This window comes from Salmo salar, chromosome 03, assembly GCF_965601325.2.
Source record: "Salmo salar chromosome 03, fSalSal1, whole genome shotgun sequence".
Classification (NCBI taxonomy): Eukaryota; Metazoa; Chordata; class Actinopteri; order Salmoniformes; family Salmonidae; genus Salmo; species Salmo salar.
In genome coordinates this window covers 52823712-52845868 of record NC_138293.1, presented here as the reverse complement: position 1 = coordinate 52845868, position 22157 = coordinate 52823712, and the positions used below count along the sequence as shown (strand labels likewise).

At 42.8% G+C, this 22157-nt stretch overlaps 2 protein-coding genes across 7 annotated transcripts in view; one reads left to right on the top strand and one right to left on the bottom strand.

The window, feature by feature from the left end:
- The window catches only part of ap2a1 (adaptor related protein complex 2 subunit alpha 1), a 55889-nt gene extending 51811 nt beyond the window's left edge, over window positions 1-4078 (bottom strand). For all 3 annotated transcript variants that reach the window (XM_082973570.1, XM_082973571.1, XM_082973572.1), the window contains exon 1: window positions 3232-4078. In XM_082973570.1, the coding sequence (XP_082829696.1) occupies window positions 3232-3298 (67 nt within the window). In that variant the 5' untranslated portion in view covers window positions 3299-4078. The remainder of the gene's footprint in view (window positions 1-3231) is intronic.
- A 5926-nt stretch (window positions 4079-10004) lies between these two features.
- Window positions 10005-16102, top strand: prmt1 (protein arginine methyltransferase 1). 4 transcript variants are annotated; one of them, XM_014192163.3, is made up of 10 exons: window positions 10005-10112; window positions 11207-11293; window positions 11558-11713; window positions 12071-12134; window positions 12256-12398; window positions 12965-13076; window positions 13697-13812; window positions 14033-14183; window positions 14415-14536; window positions 14822-15198. In XM_014192163.3, the coding sequence occupies exons 1-10, from the start codon at window positions 10086-10088 to the stop codon at window positions 14903-14905; spliced, it is 1062 nt and encodes a 353-aa protein (XP_014047638.1). In that variant the 5' UTR covers window positions 10005-10085; the 3' UTR covers window positions 14906-15198.
- Window positions 16103-22157: the final 6055 nt, after the last annotated feature.

The window sequence follows — 22157 nt, the reverse complement described above, 5'->3', positions numbered from 1 at the left end:
CATCGTAAAGTAGGGGATGGTTATTCTTCAAATTATTTAATAAAAGGTGTCGTGTTGGCTCTTGTTGTCGCCACAACTCTGAAGCACTTTTTGCACAACACTTGCATTTGGGTAACATCGGTCTGCCTGTAGCCAAAATACTGCCATACCACTGAAGATGCGCCCTTTTTTGGCACCAAATCAACATTCTTGTTAGCACTAGAAGCACTCATGTTTCTGACACACCCTATGATGTAAAGCCACATAGTTTCCAAACCTCATACAGTAGTCTTTGGTAAAGCCCTTTCTCTCCTCACCAGCATGCGCTTTATGCGGGGACGCTTGTGATTGGCCAGCATGTGCATGCAGTGTCCACTTGTGATTGGTCAGCGTCCTCTGTGCATGTAGAGTCTAGCGGATGTCATTGGAGGTACCGCAGTCTAGTCTTTGTTGTATTGACATTGTCAAAGAACAGAGAAAATTGCAGATTCTTGCGATATGGTTATTGCACGTCAATATTGCAATTTCAATCTGAATTTGATGAATCATGCAGCCCTATAATCTAAGGTTGTGTTGTGCCCATAAATGTACTAACATTTGAACAAAAATGTACATTTCAACTGGTACCACAAAGATGGTTGGAGGTCCGCACATCAGAGAATGTTGACATGAATGGGAATATATGTTGTTTTGAATTATACAGTCAAGCCTCTTTAGGAATCCTATTGAAATCATAGAAATATAGATAATTGAATAGACATGACCATTAAGTTAACATTCGACGGTGGGTGGACCGGCAGTTTGTGGTTATAATAACAAGTTAAAATGTCAGTTCAATTTAAATGTCAATGGTTACCAGCTGAATTGCAGTGGTCTGAAAGGATAGGTCCATTCTATGAATTACATTTCTATGACTTGGGCCCAGTTTTTACTGATCTGGTGAATGAATGAAATTGTATTTTGTGTCAATTCGCAACCCATCCGTAATGGGACTAATTGACACAAACAAACATTACAATAATTCACTGTGGTAATTCAGTGACAATTCTTCTTCCAGTGTTCTCTGCAGTGTGCATCGCATAAAGAGTGAAAAAATGTAAGGTATAAATCAATACATTATAGTAAATAAGGCTATCCAAACAGTAATTATATCCCTAGAGCAGTAAAAGAATATACATGCATAAATAAATACAGAAAAATTAAACAGAAGGCATTTGAACTCAGTAGCCTAGTAGGCTAATCTAACCAACTCTGGACAGTAGTTGTAGCATATGTCATAGTAATAAATCAGCTGTAAAAAGTGGTTTTATATGAGCTATGATGGGACCAGATTTTTTCTAATTAGGTCATATGGTAAAACAAAAACAAAAAATGTGGACAAACTCCTGGCCCTAGGGAGGATGAAAACATTAAAATCCTTTACATATACAACAACTGCGATTGGACAATAAAACTATCATGGCTGAGCTAGCTTTATACAGGGTTGCATCGTGTAGGCCTTTGCATCTGTAATTAAAAAGATACTCATACACTATATCATTACTATTGTGTTGATTGTGTTGAAGAGAGAAAAGGCCATACTGTACAAATCAGGAGGACTGATGGGAAGAGGACAAGAGGTGGGACAAAGGAGCGACGGGGAGGGTGTGAATAAGGGTGAAAGTCAAGATATTAGTGTGTGACTGTGTGTCCATTTCAAATAGAGGCAGTCCTTGCCATGGCAGTTTAGACACTAGACTAAGGTAAGGTGTGTGCTGTTTGAGTTTTCCAACTTTTCGATCTAGACTACTATGTCATATTGTGATCTCAGACAGCAGTCTATTCCAAATCAATCTCATGTTAACCCCACAACAACACTAGCAGTCTTGCAACCTTTTCAAGTCCTGTTCTTGGTTTTCTGTTGTTTATCATGTTTGAAAGAGGAGGGGCAAGGTACCCTAAATGCCCCCTTAACGAAAAAAGATTGCAGTCAGAGCCCAGTATAACTTTAGTACACTGCAGTATACCACGTCCAAAATAACATTTTTATTTACTGCAATAATTTTGAAGTGTAACTGCAGTTAGACTGCAGTATAACTGCGTCCAAAATACCACAGTTGACTGCTGTCACTGCACTTTTTTGTAAGGGCCAGCTTTACATGGCTGTAAGCGAGACACTGTCTAGTACTCTAAACGCCTGCATTTTCCCTTACAAAAAAAGATTGCCGTTTAGAAACTGCAGTAAAAGTTCACTAACTGCAGTCAACTGTGGTATTTTTATTGCAGAATAACTGCAGTAAAAAAACATATATTGGACCCAGTGTTTGCAGCATAATGCAGTTATACTGCACTCTTACTACAGTTATACTGCACTCTGACTGCAATCTTTTTTCATACGGGTTAATGTGCACAAGGTGTGTGTGTATTTTGAGTGAGTGAGAAAGAGTCTTCTGCCCTATCATGACAGTGGCTATGAAAAATGTCAGTGTCACGCACATTAAATGTATAATGTATGGATCGAAAGTATTTGTGTGTGCGCGCTATGACAGACAATGCACTCAGCATAGGCCAGGCCTATAATTAGAAAAACTGGATTAGCAACATGTGTATATTATTCCAACTATTAACAATACCTTAATGGAATTAAACTAGGTAGGCGCAAACACATGATCGACTACTATGCTGCGAGTGGCGACCAATTCTAATCGACCCAGTCGTTCATCTGGCTGGTTTAGCTACTGTAACGTTATATCTGAACAGCGATACAACATAACTGTCCATCCAGTATTGCTTCATTTCGCCCTATGCGACTGCCTGATAAATGTATTATCACAAAAAACCAGAGCAAAATTGACCCTGGTGGCCCGTCGCGATATCAACAGTCAGCTACCCTGCTTCTGTTCGGGTGCAGGTGACGTGAACAGCAGTGGCAACATCTAATGAGTAGCGGCCTAGTAGTATGCTACGAGTCTGACACAACACAACATCACGGTCGACCGTGTATCATCACAAGCACACTAGTAGGTAGCGCAAATGGAAAAGGGATGCGGTGCAGCAGCAACTGTGACCGCGAATGACCTCTCCATAGCTATAACCCCCTCCTATCTCCTTACCATCTAGGTTAGCTAGATGTTTCACTTTACACCACTACATTTCAGGGCACACTTGCAAACAAATGTATGTCGACCAAATGTCGTCCACCATGCAAATGTTTATAATAACATGTGACGTTGAAAAGCTAATCAATGATGGAGAAAAAAAAAATACACTTACAATTCCGTATGTCCGAAATGAACACCGCTAATCCGCGCATCCCATCTCCCTTCGACACAGCCGGCATTTTTACTCGTTTCTCTGTCCTCACTCCGGCCTTTCTCGTAGAAAATGAATTGTCGACGGTCAGCTATCAAACGTCAGCTGGTGTTACAGTACAGTGTATGTTACCTTGTTTCCTAGCTAGTTAGCCAGCTAACCAACTTTTAACAGTTTCTTTCCTTGGCGTTTTACCAAAGATAGCACGTTTATAATAGCTTGTTAGCACATTTGCTAGCTATGTAGATTAGCTAGTTTGGATGGCCGTGCCGTGGATCAACTCAGCAAGCCAGCAGTATTGGTTACTCCAAGTGTATCCGTGTTAACTAGCCGACGTTTCCGCTGGCTAGCAAATTCATTCAAACCTTTCCTTCGTTCACGAGCAGATGACCGTTAAAGTACACTCAGTTGTAACTAACTATATTTACCCGCTAAATATATTAAAGTTATATATACAGGTATCAGAGAAAAAGCAGAATGCCAAAAAATAGCGACTCGGTCTGATCTTTGACTGTCAGTGAGTCACGCACGGCAAGCTAGCTAAACAGCTAACGTTAGCTGGCTAGCTAGCTATATCAAACGTTGGAAAACATCACCAGTTGACCGTGATCAGTCAGCACACAATCGTATTTCCACGATGTATCTATTCCAATAATGACGTGTGTCTGATGGCTAAACGAAGACAATTCGATGTCGTCAATAATTTATGTGAATTCGCTACTCGGTAGCCTTGGACAAGGCTCGTGACAGCACAAGCAGCGCGACCACTAGACGTGTTCGTTTTGCGCAGACTCTGGCGCTTCTTTTTCGCTTGTCTCGCACTCACCAGTGTTGTAAACAACATTCGCGTGAGCAGCAATAGTGGAATCAGCGGTTTGCCTTCAAAATAAAAGTCCCCCATTGAAACTAATGAAACATAAACAATCTGTGAAATCATGCCTCAGTTATGGACTAGATAATGCTAAACAAGGTTGCAATATTGTTATATAAATTCAACAAAAGACAATTATTAGTTAATTTGACCCCAAAAAGTTGACAAAAATATTAGCATCTTAGTTCTTATTGCAGGACTCTGAAACCACTGAAATTAGCAACATTAAGCTCACCAGTCAGCCTGTATATTGAAAATTCATATTGCACTGTGCAGCCTAACCTATGGATTGTACACCGATTAAATGGGGTATCACCATAGTGCCCTCTAAGCTCACCACAAAGCTCACAGCCCTGGGACTGAACTCCTCCCAATGCTACTGGGTCCTGGACTTCCTGACGGGCCGTCCCCTGATTGTGGTCTTCAGAAGGAACCAGGCTGGGCACGGCTCCATCCTCATCAATGAAGCCACCTGGAGATGGTCAAAAATGTCAAGTTCCTTGACGTACAAATCTCAGAGGAACTGAAACGGTCAAACCAGACGGACATCGTGGTTAAGAAGGTGCGACAGCGACTCTTCAACCTCAGGAAGCTGAAGAAATGTGTCTTCTGCGAGGGCCCTCACAGTTTTCTACAGGAGCTCCATCAAGAGCATATTGTCGGGCTGCAACTCTACGGCAACTCTACTGCTGTTGACCGCAAGGCTGGACAGAGTGTGGTACGCTCAGCCAAACGCACCATTGGGTGCACATTTCCTGAACCTCCAAGACCCCTACAACACCAGGTGTCGCAGGAAGGTAAAGAAGATCATCAAGGACCTCAAAACCCGAGCCACAGCCTGTTCCATTACTCAGATGTGGGCAGTATAGAAGCATCATGTCAAAAACTGTGACTGGCCAATAGCTTCTAACCCCAGACCATCAGGCTGCTGAATAGTCACCACTAGGCAGCTACATGCTCCCCCTGTTCCCCTCCTGCCCCCCAGACTTCCTACCCCTGCAACCCTGTGCATCTGACTAAGAAACTAATGTAATCTAATCTATCAGCCTATTCAGTGACACTCAAAGAACAGAACTGTGTAGAGTTTACACAAATATTAGCGTCTTAGCTCTTATTGCAGGACTTTGAATGTGGGAAATCAACTTCCCAGTCTGTCTATTGTGTGTATTGGACATTCATATTGCACTGTACAGCCGAAACCAGTGGTCATCAATTACCCCATTATTTCTATTTCTACTTTGCACTTTCTTCCACTGCAAATCTACCATTCCAGTGTTTTACTTGCTATATTGTATTTACTTTGCCACCATGGCCTTTTTTGCCTTTACCTTCCTTATCTCACCTCATTTGCTCACATTGTATTTAGACTTATTTTTCTACTGTATTATTGACTGTATGTTTGTTTTACTCCATGTGTAACTCTGTGTTGTTGTATGTGTCGAACTGCTTTGCTTTATCTTGGCCAGGTCGCAATTGTAAATGAGAACTTGTTCTCAACTTGCCTACCTGGTTAAATAACGGTGAAATAAATTAATAAAAATAAATTAATAAAACCTTATCGATCTTCAAGGCATTCCTAGTCGATCATCAAACATTTCTGTAGAAAAGCCAATGATAAAGGCTTGCGCTCCTTCTTTTTATTATTTGTGTTGCACTGTTGGCGGTCGGTGCACTTGATTCAGAAGCCCTGGCACCGGGTAGGCAAAGTGTTCCCATTATTTAACCATTTAATTTGTCTGAAAAGATTAACTCTGCCTGCCTGGAGGACCGGGAGATCTGTTGGTAAATCGAGTGTGCCTACTGCGCTGGCCAATCAGATAGCTCAAATCACACTGCCTACAGCTTTTAAAACAATGACCAGAGGGACACTGTCAAAGAATACAGCAAGAGCTGCTGTTTTTATAAGTGAGTTCATGTTTAAGTTTCTATTCAGCACTGTTTTTATTCAATACTATTACAAAACATAAAACGCTCATGTCTACAGTCCAATATGAATGTTAAATAGGCACAATAGGCTGTATAATCAGCTGATTTCCCACAGTTAACGTTCCCCAATAAGAGGTAAGACACTAATATTTGTATAAACTCTACATAGTTGTGATCTGTGGGTGTCACCGAGTAGACTGATAGCTCATTTCATGGGTGCGCGATCCATAGGTTAGGCTGTATAGTGCAATATGATTGTCCAATACACACAATAGACTGACTGGAAAGGTGATTTTCAAAAGTCAAAGTCCTGCAATAAGAGCTAAGCCGCTAATATTTTTGTAAATTCTACATCGTTGTGTTCTGTACATGTCACTGAGTAGGCTGATACCCAATTTCATGGGTGCAAAATATAGGTTAATCTGTACATTGCAATATGAATGTTCAATAGACATAGGTTGACTGGTGAGCCTAATGTTGCTCATTTTAGTGGTTTCAGAGTCCTGCAATAAGAGCTAAGAAGCTGATATTTGTGTAGACTCCAACAGTTGTGTTCTGTAAGTGTCACTGAGTAGGCTGATATCCCATTTAATGGGTACATAATCCATAGGTTAGGCTGTACAGTTCAATGTGAATGGCCAATAAACACAATAGACTGACTGGAAAGGGGATTTCCCACAATCAAAATCCTGCAATAAGAGGTAAGACACTAATATTTGTATAAACTCTACATAGTTGTGATCTGTGGGTGTCACCGAGTAGACTGATAGCTCATTTCATGGGTGCGCGATCCATAGGTTAGGCTGTATAGTGCAATATGATTGTCCAATACACACAATAGACTGACTGGAAAGGTGATTTTCAAAAGTCAAAGTCCTGCAATAAGAGCTAAGCCGCTAATATTTTTGTAAATTCTACATCGTTGTGTTCTGTACATGTCACTGAGTAGGCTGATACCCAATTTCATGGGTGCAAAATATAGGTTAATCTGTACATTGCAATATGAATGTTCAATAGACATAGGTTGACTGGTGAGCCTAATGTTGCTCATTTTAGTGGTTTCAGAGTCCTGCAATAAGAGCTAAGATGCTAATATTTGTGTAAACTCTACATAGTTGTGTTCTGTGGGTGTCACTGAGTAGGTTGATACACCATTTCATAGGTGCACAATCCATAGGTTATGCTGAGCAGTATATATAAGTATGCCCCAATGCAATTCTGAATTGCAATTATATATATATATAAAACAGCGGCCTCCCGAGGGGCACAGTGGTCTAAGGTACTAGCTGTGCCACTAGAGAACCTGGTTCGAGTCCAGGTTTCGCAGCTGGCCGCGACCGCGAGACCCATGGGGCGGCGCACAATTGGCCTAGCGTCGTCCGTGTTAGGGGAGGGCTTGGCCGGCAGGGATGTTCCTGTCACATCGTGACGGGTCAGGCGCAATGCACACAATGCACGCTGACACGGTCACCAGATAGGTGTAAGGTGTTTCCTCTGACACATTGGTGCTTCCGGGTTAAGCGGGCGTTGTGTCAAGAAGCAGTGCAACTTGGCTGGGTTGTGTTTTGGAGGGCGCACGGCTCTCGACCTTCGCCTCTCCTGAGTCCATACGGAAGTTGCAGCGATGGGACAGGACTGTAACTACCAATTGGGGAGAAAAAGGGGTAAAAAATAAATACAATTAAATATATATGTATATACATAACAACATTCCAACCTTTCTTTGTTGAATTATCTAGTCCAATTGTGCCATGACTATACTATTTTTATCAGTTTGAATCAGTTTCAATGGGGGACATTTATTTTGATGGCGAACCGCCGATTTCACTATTGTTTCTCACACTAATGTTGTTCACGACATACACAATAACTCATTGGTGGAATGTTGACGATTTGCTCATCTCAAAGTTGGACCCTTGGGTGGCACAAAATCTGCCATATTTAAATTACTTTAAGTGCATTTTTTTACATGGCATATTATTTTAATGACAAAGATTTGAGAGAAATAATACAATTGTTTTATAAATGGAGTCTGGCTTTTTAACTGAAGTAAGTTGGTTTCTTGCCCCCCAATATAAATGTGTCCATCCTTTGCCTTTCACCTTTCTTTTAATCTTATTTAAGTTTTATTTAACTAGGCAAGTCACTTAAGAACAAATTCATATTTACAATGAAGGCCTAACTTTCCTCTAGTCATAGCAGTAAGCTCAATGTTACTAGCTGGTACTACTGCTATGCCTCATCAATAATGTCTGCTCTGCACTTTCTGCAAATACTAAACAAATGAAGCGCTTGACCAAATTGAAACTAAAGCCTAATATTGAGCATACCAATGAAACCGTCCTCTGGGAAAGGTGGTGGTCAATATTTCAATCTTTCAGATGAGACCTCCAACTGAAGATCTGTTCTGACTCTTTTAGGGCCAGTTTTCCAGAGCATTGCTGGACTTAAAATCCCTTGACACCTCTGATACCATATTTGCTTCAGTGTCCCTAGCCTGTTGGCTCCACTGCAACGCTTCCCTGTTCAAATAAAGGTGCATAAGAACATTTGCAATTGCAAGTGGGGCTCCGGAGTGGCGCAGCGGTCTAAGGTACTGCATCTCAGTGCTAGAGGTGTCACTACAGACCCTGGTTCGATTCCAGGCTGTATCACAACCGGCCATGATTGGGAGTCCCGTAGTGCGGTGCACAATTGGCTCAGTGTCATCCGGGTTAGTGTTTGGCTGGGGTAGGCCATCATTGTAAATAAGAATTTGTTCTTAACTGACTTGCCAACAACTGAGACATAAGTGACTATTAGACATGTGACTAACAGAAATTGAATAATGTGTCCCTGAACAGAGTACAGGCCTCGGTGTAACGTTCATTCCTTAAACGATAAACGTGAATCTGACCATCAACCCGGTGAGACAAAACCATGACTCGTCAGTGAAGAGCACTTTTTGCTAGTCCTGTCTGGTCCAGCGATGGTGGGTTTGTGCCCATAGGCGACAATGTTGCCGGTGATGTCTGGTGAGGACCTGCCTTACAACAGGCCTACAAGCCCTCAGTCCAGGCTCTCTCAGCCTGTTGCGGACAGTCTGAGCGCTGATGGAGGGATTGTGCGTTCCTGGTGTAACTCGGGCAGTTGTTGTTGCCATCCTGTACCTGTCCCGCAGGTGTGATGTTCGGATGTATCGATCCTGTGCAGGTGTTGTTACACGTGGTCTGCCACTGCGAGAACAATCAGCTGACCGTCCTGTCTCCCTGTAGCGCTGTCTTAGACGTCTCACAGTACGGACATTGCAATTTATTTCCCTGGCCACATCTGCAGTCCTCATACCTCCTTGCAGCATGCATAAGGCACGTTCACGCAGATGAGCAGGGACCCTGGGCATCTTTCTTTTGGTGTTTTTCAGAGTCAGTAGAAAGGCCTCTTTAGTGTCCTAAGTTTTCATAACTGTGACCTTAATTGCCTACTGTCTGTAAGCTGTTAGTGTCTTAATGATGTTCCACAGGTGCATGTTCATTAATTGTTTATGGTTCATTGAGTAAGCATGGGAAACAGTGTTTAAACCCTTTACAATGAAGATCTGTGAAGTTATTTGGATTTCTACGAATTATCTTTGAAAGACAGGGTCCTGAAAAAGGGACGTTCCTTTTTTCTGGGTTTATTTTGCGCAATGGCACTGTCGGTGTGTTCGAAGCATGAACGCTGCGCCACTCGGGAGCCCCTAGTGGTCATATACTTAGTTATTGACGAGCACTACCTACATGATAGATTAAGCAAAGATCTTAATCCAATAACCTTTCTTTAGACAGAATTGTAGCAGTTTTAGCCAACCACAATCATAGCTGAATTTGAGGTTAAAGTGTGAACCAATGAGAAATATTTATGCGAAACTGGGGCTGTCGTATGGGAGGTGCCAGCAACACGGATCCAATCAGGAACCGTATTTTGCGTCAAAGGGTGGGGGCTCAAAGGTGTGCGTTTTAATACCACTGTAAGTCTGCATCCATGCCCACACGGAATTGAAATGGCGGAGACTACGGACAGAATGGAGGTAAGCGCAGTGGTGTAACACATTTTAAACTACGTATAATTTGTTTCTGTAGTTTGAAATGTAAGTATTTTCACTAAGCTAAAGTAACTATATTTCCAATGTCATTGTAGCCGGCGGAGCCTGTTAGTTCAGAGAACACACGCACTTCACTATCAAAGCATCCATTTTAGCCAGGCACCCTACACGGCAAGGCTCATTCATTTGTCGTCACGTGTTTGCTAGCACAGCAAACTCTTACTTTGTATACGCGGTTGTCATATAATTCTAGTTACTGATTTATGAATATATTTGGGAAATTGATTAGTAATGACAGAAGTATATGTTGTGTGATCCATCGCTAGCTCGCACATCGGGGTTAGACCGCATGGGCGCTAGGTTAGCAATGCTAACCAGCGTTTCACAAAGCGAATCTGGCTCATTTTGCCGGCATTTTATTTATGTAGCTCAAGGTCCGTCTTAATCCAAATGCGTTTCGTTAACTACATACGTTAATAATTGTTAGTCATTGGTGTTAACTAGTTAGTTCTAATCTGTGCTTCTAACGTTACCTAGCCGGCAGCCCGGGAGGAGTTATTAACCAATATTTTAACTCGATTTATTTGAGTTAGTTTGTGTCCTGCCAATCCTTGAATAAGGCATAGCTCATTTAATTAGTGGAGCTCGCTAGTAACGTTATGTTCAGTGCGCCCCATTCGATTAACTCTTTCTACTTTTTTAGTTTCTGTCTCAACGTTACATGTAAGTCAGTGAAGGCCTAAATCACCATGTGCTTTCTCTCCCCCTTTGTGCTCGGAGAAAATAATACTTCATGCACTACACTGAACTTGGGTTTAGCTACAACTACGTAAATTTAACACCACACACCCGTACTTCCAATTGTATCTAATTCGTTGGAAGTATTGTACAATGAACTTAAGTTTATTTTTTTGAGCAACTTAGTCAATACTAAACACCATCTATTCAATGGTAATTTTATATCGGCATGTTCTACCTGGCTGTAACTGGTTTGGCTGGACCACCTTCATACATGTCAAATGGTCATTGCCAGTCTGGGGTTGGTTGTGACTGGTATCTCTTTTGGTGAGATTTCTCAGGGGGAGAGCTCGGCCAAGCCAGCAGCAGAAGACATGACTTCTAAGGACTACTACTTTGACTCATATGCCCACTTCGGTATCCATGAGGTAGGTATTGCCGAAAAAAGTCATTTAAATGTTTGTTTGGTGAGGAAATTGGTACCACAACCAAGATGGTTGAAATGTAATGTAAATGTAAAGACCCATGTTATGCTGCTATGAACCAAATTGTGGTCAGCCCATCTGAAAAAATACAATGAGGCTATTGAGATGGGTGGTACATTGTCAAATGTTCAAGCATGTATATTTCCCAGTTGGAAGGACTCACCTCGTTAAGCGTTGCCTTAACTAATCTCATGTCCTGCTCTGTAGGAGATGCTGAAAGATGAGGTGCGCACCCTGACCTACCGGAACTCAATGTTCCACAACAAGCACCTGTTCAAGGACAAGGTGGTGTTGGACGTGGGCAGTGGGACTGGCATCCTCTGCATGTTTGCAGCCAAAGCGGGGGCTAAGAAAGTCATAGGCGTAAGTACCCCCACCTTGTTTGCGAACGGGGAGGAGACTCATACCTCGTTTATTGCCATGCACTGTCAAGTCTGTAGTACTTTCAGAACTTGTGATGCAGCTTCACCATTCTTTGTGTGACATGTCTCTATTGTCATACCATATTGTGTATGCATACCTGTTTTTATCTCACAGATGTGAATGCTTTGCATCAAGACCTGTTTTATTTGCTTTATAATGAATGCATAGAAAGCCCATGAATTCCCAGTAGGCTTCAATTGCCTTGATGGGTTCACAAAAGGACACCATGGTTCTGGTTAGTTGTCATTACCTGAGACACTCAAAGGCCTGCTCTCTAATCCCTGCTTTTGTTTTCAGATTGAGTGCAGCAGTATTTCTGACTATGCTGTGAAGATTGTCAAGGCCAACAAAATGGACCATAGTAAGTCAATACTTCCCCCTGCCACTTCAGTTTTCAGTCACCCTTTACCTCAAGCCAGGTTGAACCATTGTAATGTTATGGCTATTTAGTTGTAACTCATCCCTATTTTCTCCCCATTCAGTTGTGACCATCATCAAGGGGAAGGTGGAGGAGGTGGACCTCCCTGTAGAGGGAGTGGACATTATCATCTCAGAGTGGATGGGCTACTGCCTCTTCTATGAGTCCATGCTCAACACTGTCATCTACGCCAGGGACAAGTGGCTGGTATGTTCCAGTCAGTATATTTAATTAGTACGTTATGGAATAGACTTAAATGCTTGTTTGAATGTCTTAACTGCTCTCATTCTCTATATTGAAATCTTCAGGAACAAGTGGCATGTGTTAAACTGTTTGGCCATATACCAAGGCTTTTAGGAGATTAAGTTCCTGACTTGCTGTGGAATTGACCATAAAGTAAACCTCATTCCAGTGGGTCTCGCCAGCAGCGTTGCTGGGTTGACTTATTGGGAACATTTCAGATATTATAGCGCTGATGTAAACTAAACTGTCTTCCTTACCATGTATAAATGCATGTGCTGTAACAATATTCAGTCAGATCAAATTATGCATTTTTGAAGTGTATTGTATTAGTTACTTTCTGTCTGGAGTTGGCTTCCCTCTTTGGAGGCTCAACACCCCATGCAGACTGATGTGCACACCCCACAAGCAGTCATTGTGCCATGATTCCACACAGCCACTAAATGTCAGGCCTCTGAATAGCCTGTTAATCTGTCATTCCTAACTGTATTAACCTGCCATGCTCTTTTCCCCTCTTCCTTTCTCTCTCCCAGAAACCAGAGGGCCTGATTTTCCCAGACAGGGCTACCCTGTATGTCACAGCCATTGAGGACAGGCAGTACAAGGACTATAAAATCCACTGTGAGAATTCCTCTAAATTTTGGGGTAATGTAGTTGGTGCGAATTGGCCAGCGTTGTATCCATGTTTTTGGTTCGAGAGGAGATAGTAAAGGGACTTTGTCATTGGATTCTGTGGTCAATGACTTATCGAAGCAGATTCAGAACACTCACCGTTGAGTTAGTCAAAGGAGCCAAAAGCATATTTTAGACTCTGCAACAATTTGTGATATAACATTTACTTGTACTGTGTTTTTATTAAGATCACTATATTGGTCAATTGCACAAGGTCCAACCTAAATGTTACTATTGCTTTTAATCCAAATGCTCCAAAAGATGGAGAGGTGCAGGGGATGCCACACTGGGTCCCTGGGGAGTTAAATGCCTTGCGCAATGGAATCTAGGATTTGATACCAGCAACCCTCCAGTTGCTGGTTCGCCTCTAATTGCTAGGCTACCTGCCACCCCTGTAGTAGTTGTCCATATCAGCTCTGCTCTAGCTGGCTAACAAGTCTGGACTTTGAAGTGTGCACTTCTAGACCTAGCAAAGCTAACCATGTTCTTTGAAAGGAAAGACTAATGCCCAGACAACAATTTAATATCAAGTTGATTTTTAAACTTGCCATCTGCCCAGGTGTGGTGGTAACCCAATATCTTCTCTGTAACAGGGTGGGAGAATGTGTATGGTTTTGATATGTCCTGCATCAAGGAGGTGGCCATCAAGGAGCCCCTAGTGGATGTGGTGGACCCCAAACAGCTGGTCAGCAGCGCCTGCCTCATCAAGGTGAGTCAATCACACTCAGCAGCCTCCCCCAAAACACACAGTTCTCTGACCCCCCCCCCCCCCCCCACTTGGAATCTGATTACTTGACTGAACCTATTGTGACTTTTCGTGTCAACACCACATCTCCACTTAATCCCACCAGTTCAAACAGGATTTTGCATTTCTTGTCATCGGAGTCTCACGTTGTTTCCCCCCCCCCCCCCCTCCACATTGTCCCCAGGAGGTGGACATCTACACAGTGAAGATCGACGACCTGTCCTTCACCTCGCCCTTCTGCTTGCAGGTGAAGAGGAATGATTACATCCACGCTCTCGTCACGTACTTCAACATCGAGTTCACGCGCTGTCACAAGAGGACGGGCTTCTCCACCAGTGAGTCTAGGCTCAGCCCCCCCCCCCCCCCCCAGTAAACCTTCTGCACCACAGTAATAGATTTGTTCACTGAATCCTCATAAATGAAGTCTATGTTAAATGACAGGCCAAGTCATCAATAGTTGAGAATAAATGTAAGACAGAAACTACGGCGCAGAAACAATCTGGTTTTTAAGGGATATTTTGTTACGTGAAGTCATATTAAACCTGTCCTGTTTCTCCTCTCCCCAGGTCCAGAGTCCCCCTACACCCACTGGAAACAGACTGTATTCTACCTGGACGACTATCTGACTGTGAAGACTGGAGAGGAGATCTTCGGCAACATCAATATGAAGCCCAATGTCAAAAACAACGTAAGAGGAAAAACCTCCCCGTCTAAGTTTGTTAGGACACTTTTTTTAGTCTCCAAGCCCACTTTTTTTTATTTTTTTTTATTAAACCTTCTGTTGGTTTGAGTGTCTTGTAAGTCTGTTTACCCCCTCCTATTTTTCTTGGGTATAATTTTCCCAAACTAGAAATGATTACATTTCTCTGTTCTGTCTCATGGTGTTCCGTACTGTTCTTTGGTTTAAAGCTGGGTGCTTATCCAGTGTCCACTCTTTTTAACCTGTTTTTGTATGTCTTTTTTTTGTTTGCAGAGAGACCTGGACTTCACCGTTGACATAGACTTCAAGGGTCAGCTCTGTGAGGTGTCCAAGACCTCAGAGTACAGAATGCGTTAGGTGCCCTCTTCTCCCACACCCCATTGTGTGTTTGTGAAAGGGGAGTGCTGAAGGAAGATCAGGGGTCAGTGTGTGTCTGTATGATCACTTAATTCTCATCCTCCAGAACTTGACTAGTACTCCTAAGCAATGTTTGAAATATTTTTTTCTTGCTTTCTTGTAATGTTTGATTAGATGTTCTGAGGTTTAAAACGTCAAAGACCAGTGGAAAGACATGGCGAGTCATTGTGCAATAGTCACTGAAATCATGTTTTTACATGTCTAAGTTCAGCTCGTGATCTTAGCCTGTGCTTAAACTCAACAGACACTGACCCCCCTCACCTGCCTGTACATAGTGTTATTGTTCAGTCACATTGGCCTCTGTTGTACAGGCACGGATCTTGTTGACATGGCAACCCCCCCCCCCCCCCCCTTTACATAAGAAGCGCCTCCTGTGACAGGTTTGTACCCCCCCGCCAGCCAATTAGATTGTCTGTTGGGGGGGGGTGCAAGTCAGCCATTGGTGTATTTTAAATTCCAAATGAGAGTAATTGAAGGAAATCCTCTCCAGGCTGTAAAAAGCAGTTGTAGCTGTGATATCTGACTACCATTCAGCTCATCTTGAATCATCATGTCTGTTTGGATAGCTCTGTGCTGATGACCTCCCCTTTCACGAGACTGACGGTAAGCAGTTTGTTCTCATCCAGCAGGTGTGGGTGATGTAGTCTAACCATGGAGCAGTTATAATTTCCCCAATTCAGATTGGTCTTTTCTCAACCTGTTCCCTGTTCTAGCAATCAGAATTCATAAAAGCCCTAGTGATGTATGGTTTATTGGGACCACAAGGCATCCATGCTTGCCAGTGCTGGACTAAACAAGATCCCTTTAACCTGTTGTCGTCCCTGCCTGGATTCAATAGCATTGGTTTAGCCAATCCCAGGGGCCCTTGTTTGCTGGATTCGGTCTGGTTTGCCCTCTAGTGCAAAGTGCAGCACGTAATTCTGAAACAAATGTATTGCCAGACCGCCAGCCAGAAGGGGCCGATGTCAACCTCTGAGATTGGTCATCTCCAGTGTGGGCTATGCAGGGTGGAGATGAGTTAGACCGGTCTGTTTCATGTTACGTTTTTTTGTCCTTGCTGATTTATGTGACTTCTTGAGTGTGGACCATCACGTTTTTTCTCATCTTTTTAAAAAATAAAATAAAAAAGAAATAATTTGTCCTGTCTATTTTTGCCCTTCTGTTCAGGTAAAATTGATAAGGTCTTTGGCAATTGGAATAGAGTTGGCTCCAAAGAAACATTTTCATAAATAGTTTTGCTTAAACTTTTCAGGCTTTGTATAGTCATTGATTAAACTACACTGCTCAAAAAAATAAAGGGAACACTAAAATAACACATCCTAGATCTGAATGAAATAATCTTATTAAATACTTTTTTCTTTACATAGTTGAATGTGCTGACAAAAAAATCGCGCAAATAATCAATGGAAATCCAATTTATCAACCCATGGAGGTCTGGATTTGGAGTCACACTCAAAATTAAAGTGGAAAACCACACTACAGGCTGATCCAACTTTGATGTAATGTCCTTAAAACAAGTCAAAATGAGGCTCAGTAGTGTGTGTGGTCTCCACGTGCCTGTATGACCTCCCTACAACACCTGGGCATGCTCCTGATGAGGTGGCGGATGGTCTCCTGAGGGATCTCCTCCCAGACCTGGACTAAAGCACCCGCCAACTCCTGGACAGTCTGTGGTGCAACGTGGCGTTGGTGGATGGAACGAGACATGATGTCCCAGATGTGCTCAATTGGATTCAGGTCTGGGGAACAGGCGGGCCAGTCCATAGCATCAATGCCTTCCTCTGGCAAGAACTGCTGACACACTCCAGCCACATGAGGTCTAGCATTGTCTTGCATTAGGAGGAACCCAGGGCCAACCGCACTAGCATATGGTCTCACAAGGGGTCTGAGGATCTCATCTCGGTAACTAATGTCAGGCTACCTCTGGCGAGCACATGGAGGGCTGTGCGGCCCCCCAAAGAAATGCCACCCCACACCATGACTGACCCACCGCCAAACCGGTCATGCTGGAGGATGTTGCATGCAGCAGAACGTTCTCCACGGCGTCTCCAGACTCTGTCACGTCTGTCACTTGCTCAGTGTGAACCTGCTTTCATCTGTGAAGAGCACAGGGCACCAGTGGCGAATTTGCCAATCTTGGTGTTCTCTGGCAAATGCCAAACGTCCTGCACGGTATTGGGCTGTAAGCACAACCCCCACCTGTGGACGTCGGGCCCTCATACCACCCTCATGGAGTCTGTTTCTGACTGTTTGAGCAGACACATGCACATGTGTGGCCTGCTGGAGGTCATTTTGCAGGGCTCTGGCAGTGCTTCTCCTGCTCCTCCTTGCACAAAGGCGGAGGTAGCGGTCCTGCTGCTGGGTTGTTGCCCTCCTAAGGCCTCCTCCATGTCTCCTGATGTACTGGCCTGTCTCCTGGTAGCGCCTCCATGCTCTAGACACTACGCTGACAGACACAGCAAACCTTCTTGCCACAGCTCGCATTGATGTGCCATCCTGGATGAGCTGCACTACCTGAGCCACTTGTGTGGGTTGTAGACTCTGTCTCATGCTACCACTAGAGTGAAAGCACCGCCAGCATTCAAAAGTGACCAAAACATCAGCCAGGAAGCATAGGAACTGAGAAGTGGTCTTTGGTCCCCACCTGCAGAACCAGTCCTTTATTGGGGGTGTCTTGCTAATTGCCTATAATTTCCACCTGTTGTCTATTCCATTTGCACAACAGCATGTGAAATTTATTGTCAATCAGTGTTGCTTCCTAAGTGGACAGTTTGATTTCACAGAAGTGTAATTGACTTGGAGTTACATTGTGTTGTTTAAGTGTTCCCTTTATTTTTTTGAGCAGTGTATATATATATATTATAAAAATCCCTACCATGGATAGTATTGGGTGTTCCATTACTCGACTCCTCTATGGGAACTGTGTAATATTTAGAGGAGCATGGAGTACTCTTGGTGTCTCGGAACATTTGGTTATCAATATACAGTTTATTGACTATGAGAGCTATACGTTTCCCCTTTAATCTATTCTCCTTGAAGAGTGGGTACAGAACTTTTCACGTTCTGCAATTTCATTCTGGAACTGATCATTCATGCTTATTTTCGTGCCAGTTAGTCTTTTACCCAGGCTTTTAACCATTGTTTTATCTTTAAAGAATGAAAATTTGGCAACGATTGGGCACTCATATCTCTGTCCTAAACGGTGTACATGTTCAGTTGGATTTTGTTGACAATATTGCCTGGGTTCTGTAGTTAAGTAAGAAATAATTATTTCACCACGATTTCAGGATTTTCGCCTTCTTTTTCTTCCATACCAGTAAGTACCAGATTTTACCTCATAGATCGAGTCTGTATGCCAAGTAAGGCTTCACTTGAAAACATGTTTTCCTTTTTAAGTTCATTAACGTCCATTTCCATCTTATTGACTGTACCTTTTAGCTTGTTTGTTTCCATCTCCATTGTCGCAGTTTTTTCATCACTAATCTCGAGGCTCGCCTTCAACTCCTTTAGATCTTTACTGACTAATTCAAGTATGCCCAGTTTATCATTTATCGACATTAACAGAGTGGTTTCCACCCTTGCAATTCTGGTTGGTGAAAAGCATAAATTATCTGTGTCCGCCAAGGAGTCGCGTTTTCTTTTGGGGATTGGTTCTCCATGTTTACTCTCCGCCATGTTTGGTTGTTGTTTGTTTTGGTAATATTGGTCAATACATTTCCCTAGCCTTATAATTTGTTTTGTGTTGTTATCCAGATTGAAGGTTATTACCCACAAGTATGTGGAGTGAAGTGCTAATATATAGTTAAACTTACAGATATTGAATATTATGTTTTATGAGGCGATCTGCACCGCTGTGTTCAGTCCGCCATCTTGCCCTGTTAATCAATTCTAAATAGTCAATAGTCTGAATGTTAACATGTAACACAAGAAGGAAAGCTGTAACGTTACGAACAAACAAGATAAGTCACAGTAAAAAACTATCTGTAGTAGAGAAGGGTTTTTTCCCCCATCCAACAACAATGACAATTAATGGATTGGCATTGATTAGAAAGTAGACCCGACAAGCCCACGAACCAATCCCAGAAGACCTTTTCCTTTCTGCGTGGTAACATGGGTGCTGGTTTTGCTCAAGAACCAATGGAATCGCTCTCCATGATTCAAAATCCAGGCCAACGAATTAATGCATAATCTATCTTTTGACTAAAAGTGTGCCACTAGTGTATATTTGGTATTTCAAAATGTTCGGTGGCGGTAAATACAAACAATTAAACTGTTCTTTAGTTTCAAAATCCTACCGTCGCCATTTTTTTTACTATCACATTCGAGGGAGGATGGTTACTAACTTGTTGATGACATTGGTCTTTCCATCTTCTTCTGTGAGGGTTTAAGAGGTGCCGCAACCTACTGTAAGTAGCATGCATCTCTCTTTTGGCAAAGTTGTAGGAGAGTATACATCATAGACTGTAGCAACCTATGTATATCTAATGCAAATAACATTACTTCGCAAAGGAGGGGAAAAAGGGTGTGGTTCGAGTTTACCCGCCACTATCTGGGGTCACAGTTCAAAAGGCTGACATCCTCCAAAATTAAATGACTATTGATTCCTAAAGTATAGCAATGTAGGCTAATTATTGAAATCTACTTTGCAAGTTGCAACACATCAAATCAAATCCAACTTTATTTGTCACATGCGCCAAATACAACAAGTGTAAACCTTACTGTGAAATGCTTACTTACAAACCCTTAACCAACAGTGCAGTTCAAGAAGAGTTAAGAAAATATTTACCTAATAAACTAAAGTAAAAAAGAAAACGAAAAAATAAGAAAAAGTAACACAATAACATAACAATAACAAGGCTATATACAGGGAGTACCGGTACCGAGTCAGTGTGTGGGTGTACAGCTGAGTTGAGATAATTTGTACATGTAGGTAGGGGTGAAATGACTATGCTTAGATAATAAACAGCAAGTAGCAGCAGTGTACAAAACAAATGGGGGGAGGGGTCAATGTAATAGTGCAGTGGCCATTTGATTAATTGTTCAGCAGTCTTATGGCTTGGGGTAGAAGCTGTTAAGGAGCCTTTTGGTCCTAGACTTGGCGCTCCGGTACCTTTTGCCTTACAGTAGCAGAGAAAACAGTCTATGACTTGGGTGACTGGAGTCTCTGACAATTTTATGGGCTTTCCTCTGACACCACCTATTATATAGGTCCTGGATGGCAGGAAGCTTGGCTCTAGTGATGTACTGGGCCATTCGCACTACCCTCTGTAGCGCCTTATGGTCAGATGCCGAGCATTTGCCATACCAGGCGGTGACGCAACCAGTCAGGATGCTCTTGATGGTGCAGCTGTAGAACTTTTTGAGGATCTGGGGACACATGTCTCTTCAGTCTCCTGTGGGGGAAAAGGTACTATCGTGCCCTCTTCGTCAGCAAACTTAATGATGGTGTTGGAGTCGTGTTTGGCCACGCAGTCGTGGGTGAACAGGGAGTACAGGGGGGGACTAAGTACACACCCCTGAGGTGCCCCTGTGTTGAGGATCAATGTGGCAGACGTGTTGTTGCCTACCCTTACCACCTGGTTTAGTTTTTGCTTGTAAGCAGGAATCAGGATATGTATGCTGACTATGGATTCGATTTGAACATATTTTGAAGCAATAAACAGGCCATGGTATTACATTTTATTAAATTAAAATGTAGGCTGTGTATTAATGGTGTCAATACAATAGAATAGAATGGGTTTCATGACCATAGACAATTTCACCCTTAATGACAGTAATCAACACTGTTTGAAGCGGTTTAGGGAATGACATCTCTTTAAGAAAGCAACTGGAACAGTTGATAGGAACAGTTGATATTGTCTCGAAAATATAGCCTAGTATATAAAACTAATGAAAAGATGTAGGCTTTTAATGGCTATAAACTATAAATTATTATAACTTTTGTGTCAAACTCAATTATTGTTAATGCATTGTTTCCTTGTGTGTGGTTATTTTGTTTTTAAATTGGAAAATAAATCAAATTAAATTTAAATCACAAAAAATGTAGGCTAAAGTTTATAGAAAACAACAACAGCTTGTAGCCTCAGGCCTGCTGTGGTTAGCTGGAAGGTGGCAGGCTGAATTTGAGATTAAAGAATTTCTGGCTATTGTCTTTCAAATTAACTCAGGGCTGGATGGCTTGCCTAGGATGTATAAGCGGTCCTCTGAGTGGAGGCTAAATGCCAGAAATGCAAAAGCGGCCTGCTGAGGGCTTATAGCGGCCCTCTGAATGGGGGATACCCGCCAGAGATGCAAATCACGTCTTGATGACTAAAGTGTCTTATTAGGAATTTTCTCTATGTGGCCATAGGACTGTTTTGCTAGCACAGACTGGAATATGTTCATCTGATTCATCTGATGGCATTGAGGAGTATACCACCTCAGTCACCGGCTTCATTAATAAGTGCATCAATGACATCGTCCCCACAGTGACCGTACGTACATATCCCAACCAGAAGCCATGGATTACAGGCAACATCGGCACCGAGCTAAAGGCTAGAGCTGCCGCTTTCAAGGAGCGGGACACTAATCCGGACGTTTATAAGAAATCCCGCTATGCCCTTAGAGGAACAATCAAATGGCATCAATAAGCGTCAATACAGGACTAATATTGAATCCTACTACACCGGCTCTGACGTTCGTCGGATGTGGCAGGGCTTGCAAACTATTGCGAACTACAAAGGGAAATCCAGCCGTGAGCTGCCCAGTGACGCGAGCCTACCAGACGAGCTAAATGCCTTTTATGCTCGCTTCGAGGCAAGCAACACTGAAGCATGCATGAGAGCACCAGCTGTTCCGTACGACTGTGTTATTACGCTCTCCATAGCTGATGTGAGTAAGACCTTTAAAAAGGTCAACATTCACAAGGCCGCGGGGCCAGACGGATTACCAGGACGTGTACTCAGAGCATGCATGGACCAACTGGCAAGTGTCTTGACTGACATTTTCAACCTCTCCCTGACCAAGTCTGTAATAGCTACATGTTTCAAACAGACCACCATAGTCCCTGTGCTTGAGAACGCCAAGGTAACCTGCCTAAATGACTACCGATCTGTAGCGCTCACATCTGTAGCCATGAAGTGCTTTGAAAGGCTGGTCATGGCTCACATCATCACCATCATCCCAGAAACCCTAGACCCACTATAATTCACAA